The sequence below is a fragment of the Cygnus olor genome, chromosome 2 (assembly GCF_009769625.2).
Source record: "Cygnus olor isolate bCygOlo1 chromosome 2, bCygOlo1.pri.v2, whole genome shotgun sequence".
NCBI classification, from domain to species: domain Eukaryota; kingdom Metazoa; phylum Chordata; class Aves; order Anseriformes; family Anatidae; genus Cygnus; species Cygnus olor.
The window spans coordinates 107015070-107027662 of record NC_049170.1 but is presented as its reverse complement, the minus strand read 5'-3'; the positions used below and the strand labels follow the sequence as shown (position 1 = coordinate 107027662).

At 44.0% G+C, this 12593-nt stretch overlaps 1 protein-coding gene across 9 annotated transcripts in view; it reads left to right on the top strand.

The window, feature by feature from the left end:
* MTCL1 (microtubule crosslinking factor 1) overlaps nucleotides 1-12593 on the top strand; it is a 103841-nt gene that overhangs the window by 45417 nt on the left and 45831 nt on the right. For 4 of the 9 annotated variants that reach the window (XM_040550049.1, XM_040550046.1, XM_040550045.1 and 1 more), the window contains exons 4-6: nucleotides 5756-5815; nucleotides 7957-8034; nucleotides 11876-12593. The exon at nucleotides 11876-12593 is cut by the window's right edge and continues 599 nt beyond it. In XM_040550049.1, the coding sequence (XP_040405983.1) occupies nucleotides 5756-5815; nucleotides 7957-8034; nucleotides 11876-12593 (856 nt within the window). The remainder of the gene's footprint in view (nucleotides 1-5755; nucleotides 5816-7956; nucleotides 8035-11875) is intronic. The other 5 variants (XM_040550051.1, XM_040550050.1, XM_040550053.1 and 2 more) reach the window with 2 other exon arrangements.

Here is a 12593-nt window from a genome sequence, read left to right as displayed (position 1 = left end):
ATACATTTTAATGAATTTAAGAAGTTATTAAAAAAAGCTGTAGTGCATAAGACAATGACACCAGTCAGAGTTTGGGATCTCAGCTGTCTGTTGCAGGATTTCAGTTATTGTATTAATAACGCCTATTACATCACCGTGCTATAACTGCTTACCTGTTATTACTATAACGATAATTTAGTAGTTATCATATTATTATAGATGATTACATTGGTTTCAGGTCCCCTCGTCAACCTCCACAGGGCAAATACTAAGGGAAGCAGCCTGTTTTGAGGCGGCCCAGCCATCTCTCCCATCCCACATGCTGCCCTCTCGGCGGCCAGGCCTCCAGGCTTCCCCTCCGCAGCACCTCCCCGATCTGTCACACCGAATTATTTGCAAACACCCCTCCAGCTGGTATCACCAGGGGATCAGTCCACATGCAAGAGGCACTGGGAAGCCGTGAGAGACAACTGATGCCGTGTGCTGGTAGTAAGAGGCAAAAGAAAGAGACTCCTCCAAAGCCCCCATTCATAAGCTTAGCACAATAGGGTAAAGAATGGTTAGGGAAATTTAAGCTGGTGCTGAAAGCTGCTCTGCTTTGCTGCTTTTTCTACAAAAGGGATGGCTTTTATACTGAACCGTAATGCTTATGATATTTCAGACATGGCTTGCTTCGCTAGGTCATGTGAATGATGAGTATCACCACATTTAGAGGTTTCCAGTAAATGAAACACACATGGGGATGAATGCAGATACCGATCGCTTGCGTCAAGCCCTGTGTTATCAGGGCTTGGTGAGATATTCTTTTCAAGGGCCTACAGCAATTGAAAAGTGATTAGGATTTCATTGTATTTTCCAGTTCCATCCTGTAGGTACGTATGACAGCCCACATGGAAAACCTGCCGCCATGCTGTCACTGAGTGGCCAGTGTAGTATGGAAGTGTGGGATGGCAGCTAAACAAAATTCCAGTTGTACACCTGGTATTTAGAGATATATCAGGCCTTAAGACGGAGTGGAAGCCACCCTATCCTACCATTACAAAGAAGTATGTTGCTGCAGAAATGGGAAATGCTTCCTTTTCAAATAGATGAGTAGCAGTACTGGGAAATAGGTGCACAGTGGGGCATTTTTAAAGAGTTTACTCCTTAGTGGTTTGAGAGTAGTATCCCTTGGCTTTGTCACCCTCTGCCATAACCTTCCCCTGTGGTCCAGCACGGTGCCCAGAAAACATCAGCAGTGAGTCCTTCCTGAGCAGCAATTAGTGCTGCAGTTAACGAACACTGCTTTACATTACGTGGGGAAAAGTCCCCCCTCTGATAGCATGTTGCGAGTGGGCCCGTTTTCCTTCTGACTCACATTCATGCCAAGCAGAGTTGCCTTCATCTAAATCACTGGTGCTTGGCGGGCTGTAACTGCTGTGAAGGGGTCGGTAGACTGGCCAGGCTTTAGAGTCATCCAGATGCTGTGGGGCAGAGGTTACGTCTCACTGGATGTTTTGCTCATTGCTGGACCTGAGGGGGCTCAACATCTAAAGTTAGCTCTCGCTGGGGAATGCCAACATGCAACTCTTAAGCTTTTACCTTACAGACATCAGTAAGCTGAAAGCAGCCCAGGTAAGCTATTGGTGTATTTAGAGCAAGTGGGTTTGGTCACTCATGCGTATTTTTTTGAAGTACTGTCAGATCTCTCGCAGGCATTTTCTAATGAATGCAAATGAAATTTGTGATAATCCATTTCAAAGCGATTGGTAGCAAGCCATCATTGCACAGGGAGAGAACATTATTTATACAATTCATAAGCCACAGTAATGCTCGTGCATAGTTCTTCACACATCACAGTGACAGAAGTGGCCTTCGGGCCAGGCTTTCCAAGCCAGCCTCTGTTTTTACGTTGCAGACATTCTCACTTCAGTGGCCAACTACTTGATTTTGCAGGCTCAGTTTGATGCACATATGATAGCAAGCCCACACCTGCCTGCAGATGCCAGACTGCACCCAAAATGACTTGCTCCTCTTGGTAGCAGTGACTAAAATGGCAGGCCAGTAGTTCCAACAGGCTCTAAATTCTCTCTTCTTTTTTTCCAAGTATTTGTCTCCTGCCTCCTGTCCACAGCTCTATTCCCAGCCTTCCCAGCGCTTACCTCAGTGTTAAAACTTGGGGCATATCTTATGTTGACATTCATGATTCCTCTTAGCTCAAGCTTTATTTCAATGTCTTACTGAACCTCTAATTCCAGTGTACTGACTACCCCTTGCTGTCCCCCACGTGTTGTCGCACTCTCTCCTTGCTCTCATTGCTCACTTTGCTGCACTCTTCTCAGATCTGCTAAAACTAGAGTTCACTGAAAGATGAAAATGGTCTCTTCCTGTCACCGCTAGGCTTCTGGGAAAGTGGAAATAATTGTGTCTCTTCCTGCTGTTAATACTGTACTCACTACATCCAATGATCTTTTGGGGAAGTTTAACTTTTAAAACACCAGGCAATTTATTAATATTCATTGAGTAACCTCTTTCCTGAGACACCGATTTTAACCAAAGGACTAACAAAGTCTTGTTTAACCACCACGGAGATACTTTTTAATAGATGGCCAACTCTGGTTGGTCTCTTGATTATAAAAGGTAGCACAGAAATGTTCCTTGCAGCATTAATTCATATCAGCTTCTGATACCACCTTCCTGCACATCAAAGAGAAATGCTCCTGTATTGTACCACTTTTAATTTTAAATCACTTAGGCCTGTGGTGCGTTCCACCTATTTCTTTTTGCAGTGGCACCCTCTGCCCTCAGTCCTACAGAAATATCAGCTATATTGGTTGGCGTTTCCCATGTACGTGCAGCCTAGTCCCACAGTGGTACATTGGAGATCTTGCATTGCTCTCGTATAGGGTTTTTTGTTTGGGTAGTCCCTCGTGGTCATCCCTCTGTTTCCAGTCCTGCACTGACCAGTGGAGGTTTCTCCCTATCATCCTCTGATAGCTCCCAGAGGTAGATATTGCAGTCTTTCTCTTGCAGTCAGCCTAAAGTTGAGTCCTTGCATTATGGAAATACAGAGCCATCTCCCAGCCCAGCACTGATCAGAAGGCTGTTATGCAAATCCGAGCAGGTCGATGTGAAAATGCACAAAGCGAGGCCCTGTCCTGTGGCATTATGTTAAACACTTATTACTCTGGATCTGTGAAACCCATTTTTTCAGCAAGAAGCAGAGTTTACAGCTCCCAAAGCCAGATCACTACCTGCCTGTTTCTCATCATGCATTTTTCCTACTTATATTTTATTTCAATTTCCCTTACTTTCCAAGTATTATTCCTTGTAACTGAGCAAAGGCTGTATTACTGTCCATCACACACCACAACCCACCATCCTCCTGGCTTCTCAGGTTGGATATTTCCAACTGTAGCTTTTTGTCTTAGTAAAAGCAAGAAGTTTTTAGGATTTGACAGAAGGTTTTGCATCTCCAGCATGATTGGTACTCCTATGCTGCAGCAGTGCATGGAGGCCTCTGCAGAAACTGGTAGGCTCATCCGTGACACCAAGGCCTTGCTAATTGAATGCAACAACCAGATGACATCCTCTTGTTTGTGGTACTCTTGCTTGAAGTCACACAGAAGAGCAATGGATATGAGGGCAGAGCTGTACCTGCAGCTTTTCAGCTGTATTGACTTGTCTTGTGTACCGGGGCAGGTACCATGACCGGTGGCTGCTTGCAGTTGCATCTCTGTTTCCAGAATAATGCCACACTGAAAACAGAAAAAGGGGAAACAGTAACTGTTTATCCTGGCTAAGCTTGTGTAACAGGTTTTCATATGATGTTTGCAGTGTTTAAAATCTTTTTTTCATTAAACTGTTTCAGTATCCAGAAAAAAAAAATCTCTTACTCAGCTTCATTAGTTATAGGAATTCATGAGATTAAAGTAGAGAGCAGATTAGCAAAAACAAACTGTAGTATGTCTTGGGCATATGGTGCTGCGTATGAATGGGTTTTAACTACTTAACTATGTATAACAAAGACCAGAAGAGGAGATTTGTCTTAGTGTGCCATAATTATAATTCGCAGTAGCAGCATAGCTTAACAGTCAGGAACAGCAGAGGCACGGAAAGCTTTTGCTTAGATTTGCATGGTATGTGTCTGTGTCCTTGAGCTCACACCGTGTTCTCCACCAGCTGATGGCCAGGCATGAGAATGGGCTTAATTAATTAGCAGTATGCCTCTCCTTCCTTCCTTCCCCTTCCTCTTCCCTGGGCTCGAGTTTTGCAGACCGTTTACTGAGCCTAGCTGAGCTCAGGAGTACAAGGTTGCATCCTCACTTACGCACCTGTAAGCTCCAAATGCATCCTGAAAATGTGCAGTGCAGCCCTGGGCTAAGGTAGGGTGCAGAAATGGGTATTTTGCCCTTTGGATGAAGGAGCTGGCACCAGTATGGGTGAACCTGTGACAGCTTTGGGTTCACCTCAGCTGGCAATTGTCCCTCATAGAGCAAATATAAATAGAAGTAGTCAATGAAAGAGGCCATTGGGTTGTTCATTAGGGACTGTCACCCTTCAGGCTTTCTTTGCCTTTCTTGAAGGAAAAAAAAAAACTGTTTTCTCTTGGGTTGTGCCGAGGCCCGCTGTGTTGCTTGTTGGAGGGGTAAGCATGCCAAATAATTTCTGTGCCCAAAAGTGCTACAAGCCCCTGAGAGCCATATTAGAAGCAGTGGCCTAATCCACTGCAAAAGGGACCTGGAGCTGGCAGAAGGGGAGGCACTGCTAGTTGAAGTACCCAATATTTCCTTCTCCTGTGTGTAAGGGGCAGGTTCAAGGGAAGCTGAAGCTCTGGGTGCCAACAAAGCAGTGCAGCCAGCTTTGAATTCAGACAACTCTGTAGTTTCCAGCTTCCTGCTTTTTTGCCTAACATCTGCTGTTCTCCTCTGATACTTAACATACTTCAACCTACGCAAGTCAAATTTTTGCCATTTCTAAATAAATCCAGGTCACACTGGTTTGAGCTTGGTCCTGAAACACGAGCTTGAGAGAATTAGTGCAAATACCAGTAAGGTGGCTGTGCCGCACCTGCCCCTCCTGAGGAAAGCTGTGCGTTTCCATTTGAGGGTGGGAGGTTTCCGAAAACCAAGCAGGGGTGATGACATCATTTCCATGTCTTAAATGTAAAATTGTGCCTTTAAAACAATGCTTATAAAGTGGTGTGAAGATTTGCAATGCCAATCAAATCAAATGTTTGTAGTAAATTCTGAAATACATGGAGAGAATGATTTTTTCTTCTTTTCTTGGTTTTTATCTGGGCTCCTTGTGTGTTTGCTAGCAAGGACTAACCAACAGTGTTATGCCACATAGCTTTAATGTGCGTGACCTTCCTTTTTTTGTGGTGCTTTCCTCTGAGGTTTCCACAATGTGTTTCACATCCACTGTAAGTAACATTCTTGGACTTCTGCCCTGGATTAATCAAACATAAATCATTGCCCCATACTGAAAGAAAGTTTTGCCAAAAATTGTGGTGGTCCAGAGGAGAAGAAAAGTTTTTTTTTTTTTTGCCTCTGTGAACTTTTAACTGATTTTATTCCTTTCTGTTTTGTGTGTGGGAAATATTGTGCATCGGAAAATCCGGTGACAAGGCCCTGATCATCTTGTTTTCTCAGTGATTAATAACAAAAATTAAATCCCTCGCTGCTCAGGAGAATATCCTCACTTTCTCCTCAATTAGTTTTGTGGTGGTGAGCTCTGCCAAACTTGCAGGCTTTGTGCTTAGCTTATCAATAACCCAGCAACACTTCTGTTTCAGAGTTCCCTGAAGAGAAGAGGCAGCAGAGAAATGCACAAAGAAAAAAAAACACTCACCCAGGTAAGGTTTTCAAGAACGTGCAATTTGTAGCAAAATCACATGACTGAACTCAAAATTTCTTTCTACGGGTGTTGACAGGGCCATCGGGCACATTAACTAGAGTGCAATTAGGCCTTAATCTACTGAGACCTCCCAGAGATAATGTAGAAGCAATTTAGGACGCAAGCATGGTCTCCAAACCACGCAGCGTCTCGGGTTCGTTGTGCACGCTATCAGCAGGGCCAGGCAGACGGTTTCCTACGAGAAGAGAAAATGACCTTGCCTCACAAAGTAATTGGATCACAGTTTAGGGACTGGCTAAATTTATACGTGGTGCCCAAGTTGTTGCACTAACAAGAGGCAAAGCAGCCAGCACGGTTCACAGGCTGCAGCAAGGCCCGTGCCACAGGCTGGGGCTCTCCCTCTGTCACATCAGGTGGGCCACTCGTGACAGTGGGTTTCCCCCTGCTCGGATAAAGGGCAGAGCCTGAGCTGGACCCTTTGTCTGCCTTTGGACACTGGTTTTATTGAAGTCTTCTGGGATGGTCCTCCTCGGGAAAGCGCTCTGCACTGTTTCCTCTGCTCTTTGTGCTGACGGTAGGAGTTGAAGCCTTTCCCAGTACCCACACGGTTACTGTTTATAGACAGAGAGATGGGGATAGTGTTTCATCTCCCTGTGAAAGGAGCCAAGAGTGGCATCATTATCTTCACTAAAGAAAGGTTGAGCTTCCCCTGCTGCCCCTTTGGCAGGCTCGGTGCATGCAACTGAGACGTATGGCTTTTCTCAGAGTCGATGGAGTCTTAAAATCCCATTGATTCGTAATAATAGCTGTAATAAATTAGAACGTGCTGCACTTGAAATGGGCTCCATGTGCAGCTGAAGGGGTGGGGGTGGCCAGCCTGGGGGCTGCAGCCTCCATTCCTGGGGCACTACAGAGCGAGCATCCCTGTGGAGCGAGTACAAGTACTGAATCAGACCTTAAAACGGGGCATGAGGCTTTCTTCCTGCATCGCCTGTTATGAGTAATTATTTAAGTTATCACCGGGGTCAGAAAGTTTGTTTTCCTGTAAGTATGTAAGATGTGCCTATGAGATATATACACATGGAAATTACGAGTGAAGATACATGAAGGCATGGTCAGGTCCATTGGGGTTTGTGGGAGGCACTGTCCTTCCTTTCCTCATTCATGGAAATTCAGAGAAGTGCAGAGAAAATGGATTCATGTGCTTGCTTTCTCCACTCAAATCCAGACACTGGAACTCAAGAGCACAGGAGCAGCTCTACTTTGCCTCTGAAAGCCTTACAAAGGACTTCACAAAATTAATGGGGTAACCCTGGGTCAGCTCTGCACCACTCACAACATGAGGAAGTGATCCAAGAAACCACCCAGGAAAAAATAAAAACCTCTACACCGTACTCACACGTTTATATGTCATGCAAGCAAAGGATTTGTGTTTGAAAGTGGCTGTCCAGATTTCTTCAGCAATTCTTTAGGGTAGGAAGGATGGAGAAACAATCTTGCATACTCACATGTCCTAGCCTTTCAGCGCATGTCCTAGCCCTCTCCCAACTCTAGGGCATTAGACAGAGCAGTCTCCAAACCTGGGTATCTGCTCAGAGTTACATGCTGATTGAGACCAGAGTGCACCATACCAAGTGCCCAACCTGGTCCAGCAGCCTCTGGGTCCTGGGGTAGGACTCAGAGGGGTAAGTACAGACACAGCCAGGGAGGTTTGAAGTGCTGCTTTTCAGGGGCAGCCACCCGAAATACCTAAAAGAGGTTCAAATACCTAAACTGAGACATCTTAGGCCAAATGCTAAACAGCTTTGGAAATGAAGGCTTGACTTACTCAAGCCAACAGGAGGAACCTTTTTGTCTTTTTTTTCATCCCCATTACAAGTTTTTTGACTGAAAAGCAGCCACAGACTTAGATTCTTTAAATCTGTGCATCTGCATACTTACAGATATGTATAACATATGGCAAGACCAGTGTTTTTATGTACTGGGAGCTCATCATGAAAATTAGTGGGAATATCACATCCACTGCAGGGCACAGCGTAAATTCCCGTGAAACTGATTGTCTTGAAGTCATGTAAAAGCAGAGTTGTTAGTCATGCTTACCCGCCTCTAGCAGTATTGAAGAAAAAAGTTTTTATTCAGCAGAATTGCAAAATGGAGCTTCTCGGAAAGTACCAGGCACCAGGCAAAACACAGAGAAAAGTGGTTCTCCAGCGCAAGGTAGGAGTGAGTGCTGGTGCTCACCTGGTGCTTGGGTGCTGGTCGTACTGCCCTGTCGTCAGACTCACAACCCCAACACGCTTACCCATCTTCTGCCTGGCAGTCCCGTGAGATGGTGGTGGTAGAGGAGATGGTGGTGGTCTCTATCTATCTTTGTGTCTTCTTGCCAGAAAAGAAATATCACATTTGGGAGTTTTTGATCAGTTCATTCTCATCACATCATTTACATTGCATAATGAATTTAAGTTCATTTCTTTCATTTAAGTTTCATTTGTTTATCTCAACACTCTACATTTGCCTAAATTAGACTGCAGACTCTTTAGGGAGGAATCTGGGTTTTTTCTTTCTGCCTTTTTTTTTTTTCCCATTAACATCCCTCTGTAGTGCTATACAGAGTTGTGGTGCTATGGCATCCAAATATGCACTACCAGTAGTCATTAATTTCCCATTTATCCTTAATGATCCTTTAAGTCAGTGACTAGCACCATTAATGACTAAACATTTTTGCACTGTTGTTCCTTCTTCCCTTTCAAGACAGTCTGTCTGCCCTACATACACCTTTTAGGAAAGTGTCCACATGCTGGATGTGAAATACAGAAATACAGTCAGGCTGTGCCATAGCCCAGCTTTCAGCCCTTGGGATTTGAGCCTCTTGTTCCTACAGAATCATGTAAAGACTGTGTTCTTCTTTTTTTTCTTTTTTTTTTTTTTTACTTTTTTATTTTATTTTTGGCTTTCACTTCATTTGTGATTTAACTCGTAAGAAACTATTCCTAATTTCTGTGATTTGGCCTCACCTTAGTTTGCCTTATATTTCAAAACTCTACTTGCTTAAGTGGGTCTTGCCCCCTTGCTGTTTCCACTTGGTTTCAACTGATCAAGAAATGATTGATATTTCTGTACACAAAGTTTCAGAGGGACAGATGCATGAAGGTTGGGGTCCTACCCTTCTGGCATGCTTAGATCTTGCTGATGAATCTCTCCTGACCATTCTTTTCCTTTGGAAAAAAGCTGTCTGGGGAATGGGATTTTCAGTAGTCATATTTCCTGGCAGAGAAGCAGGGAAGATCTAGAGCTTTCTCACCTTTCCAGATGGGATCCATATTTAGTAGGCGAGATAAACATTCATCAGCTCTGTTGTTTCCTATGAAGCTTGTGTTTGTTTAATGAAAAAAATCTTGTTTGTTTCAGCTCTTGCAAAAGACAAAACTTATAAATGCAATACTTTTTTTTTTTAATAGACAAAACCTAGCAATAAAGAACTGCTATTATAAGAATAGTTAACTGTTTTTGTCCTGCTGTAATAACATGCTAACTCCATGGAAGCACTGAGTTTGAGTTGTGCAGTGATGCAGAGAAAAAACATTGGGGGCCTGACCCCAAATCCACTGAAGCCCTTCCCTTTTCTTCAAAAGCTTCAAAATGCTCGGTGCATTGTCTCTGTATGAGACAAAGTATGAGGCAGTGACTGCTATTTGTATTGATTGAAATACAGCCGGGAGAAGCTCCTGGGAGAAGCTGCCCGTACCTCTCACAGCCATGGGCAAGGTGTGCAGGCAGGCTGGTCATCATCACGGGCATCGGTGCAGCTGCCTGCAGGTGGTGGCACTGGTTGTCGGGCTCTTGCAGCCAATGTTAGACAACAAGCATGGAGAAGGACACTGGATCACAAAGACATAATAAGGAAAATGTCGGATGTGATTATTTCCAAGCTTTTAACAGATAAATAGAGAAATAAAGAATAAATAAAGTGATCACCCCACCTGTGAGTGCTGATTTGCAGCACTGGTCTGGATGTAACTTTCCTTGTAATCTCTGTATTTCCCTAAAAGCAAGGCCTACAGCAGGGGGGATAAGCTGATTTGTGATGACAGAAAACACAAAGGTAATGTATTGTGCAGTCCTGACCAAAGATGATGTTTTAATCTTACACCAGAGCAACCTGCGTTTAGAGTGACTCCAGAGGAAGCTGCATTGAGTTTTGCAAGATTTTAATGTGATATTTAATTTATAAGGTAGATCTATAAAGAGAAAAGTAATTTGCACATGTGTTTTGTAACAGTGTGGAAAGGAGGTGTGTATGTGAGAAGACAAAGAAAAAAAAGCCCGTCTCCTGGAGGCTTTGCTTGCAGTCAGTTATATGCATCTTGTGTGCATTCATAGAAGACTCACATTACAGGTGCCAGAAACACAATGATGGGAGTTTCAGTTAGTCAACTGACTGCAGTTTTCTTTTGACTCCTGGTTATCACTGAAAACAGAATATTAATAGAAACTTTGGCTGTCTTTTAGCCATGTCTTGTTAATACCATGTAAGATAACTTTCTTGCTGTTTAGGATTTAAAAGTCACATCCTGCACCAAGCAGAATCAGTAGGAAAGCTGACTGAATTCAGAAATATACAATCAATTACTTCTCTGTCTGTTTTTGTATTAACAGCTGAAATGAAGACAATTTATAATTAGTATGTATTTAAATAGGATGAGGAGAAATTAATCTAAGTAACATAAAAGACACCAATGTGCAAGGATGTGTACTTTAGAAATTAAATCATTTCCTCAGATTGCTGAGCCATAATTAGTTTTGTAATTTATTGTTTTTCTCTAATAGGCTGATCTGGGTGAACAGTTAACATCAGTCATGTTTTCCTCTGGATTTGGTTGCCATTATTAGGAATTGTAACAAAATGGTGCTTGTGAAAGACAACAGTGCTATGGAGACAAAAATGAAGTTTCCATAGATAATTGCACATATGTCCACATGGCCTAACAACAATGATGAAATCTGCTGTCTCAAGAGATCATCTTTCAAAGCCTGCCTTCCATTATGCTGCTAATGCTGATAAATGTGTCTCTTATGAGGCCAAGTGCCTGTATCTCCATGACAATTCATGAAAGTGATTCATGCAAAGAAATTGTTCACCAGCTTAGAATTTACTTAATCTCATCTCTTATTTCAGCACAATGCACACTGGAGTTTTCATCTGAGTGAGATGCAGGACTTTAAAATGCCTAACTCCAGAAAAAAAAGAATAATAATTAAACTCTCATTTAATGCCCTGATGCTTCCAGAAAAAAAAAAATGCAGGTTTTCACATGGGATGGATTTGGATGTAACCATGGTTTAATGATTTTTTCATTCTTTTTCTTCATGTTTTCACCAATCTCCCTTGTGAACAGTTGTCCATACCAGAAAGAGTGATCACATTCTGTTCCATCCTAATAATAACAACACCAGCGACAACAGTAGTGCTTTCTATTCTGAAAGGGAGTTAGGTACTCCAGCTATTTCACCGTGTTGTGAGATCCAGTAGTTAAAGTAGAGAGCACACGTTTCTTCACTGTGCAGGGCAGTGCACTCTTTTGTGCTCCATAGCTGAAGAAGCCCAAGATGTAGGATTATGACGAGGAAATTTGTTTGAGCAGTCTTTGTTTCGTGATGCTAATAATGAGCAAATGTATCATGAAAGATAAACGGAACAGAAAGCGCCAACAATCATGGCCCCTTTTCAATATAGTCATTCTCATTTCCACAAAATGTGTTCAATATCTGAGACAAAATAAACATTGAGCACCCTTGCCCTGGCACTCCTGCATCACTGAACACTTGGACCAGCACAGTGATTTTTTTTCTCTCTGTAACTTGGGTCAAGCTGCTTTGCCAATTTAACCTGGACCAAGCCATGAAATGTGTCAACCGTGTGGTTTGTGCAGCTCTGTCTGTGTTGTTTGCCTACCTAACAGACATGGCTCAGGGGGTGGGGAGGTGAAGATTTGGGGAAGCAAGCAACTTCTTGTGCTTTTCTAACATCGTCTTGGGGGGGGGGGCTTGTTCTTGGCAGGAGGACAGCGCTGATTTGAAGTGCCAGCTTCAGTTCGCCAAAGAGGAGGCAGCGCTGATGCGGAAGAAGATGGCCAAGCTGGGGAAGGAGAAGGATGAGCTGGAGCAGGAGCTCCAGAAATACAAGTCCATCTACGGAGATGTGGACAGTCCCCTGCCTACAGGGGAGGCCGGGGGCCCTCCCAGCACCAGGGAGGCCGAGCTGAAGCTTCGGCTGAAGCTGGTGGAGGAGGAGGCCAACATACTGGGCAGGAAAATAGTGGAACTGGAGGTGGAGAACAGGGGGATTAAAGCTGAGATGGAGGATATGAGGTGCCAGTACGAGAAAGAGTGTCTCAGCCGGGACCACATTTCAAGCATTCCTACCTCGCCCTATGGTGACTCTGTGGAGTCAGCCACAGAGCTGCGCCGGCACCTGCAGTTTGTGGAAGAGGAAGCAGAACTGCTGAGGCGGTCCATCTCTGAAATTGAGGATCACAACAAGCAGCTGACGAACGAGCTGAGCAAATTCAAGTTCGAGCCGGGCCAGGAGCCAGGCTGGCTGGAGGACGCAGCCTCCAAGTGCGGCGGGCCGCTGCAAGAGGAGCTGAAATCAGCCAGGCTGCAGATCAACGAGCTGAGTGGGAAGGTGATGAAGCTGCAGTATGAGAACAGGGTCCTGATGTCCAACGTGCAGCGGTACGACCTGGCCTCCCACCTGGGCCTGCGCACTTCCAGCC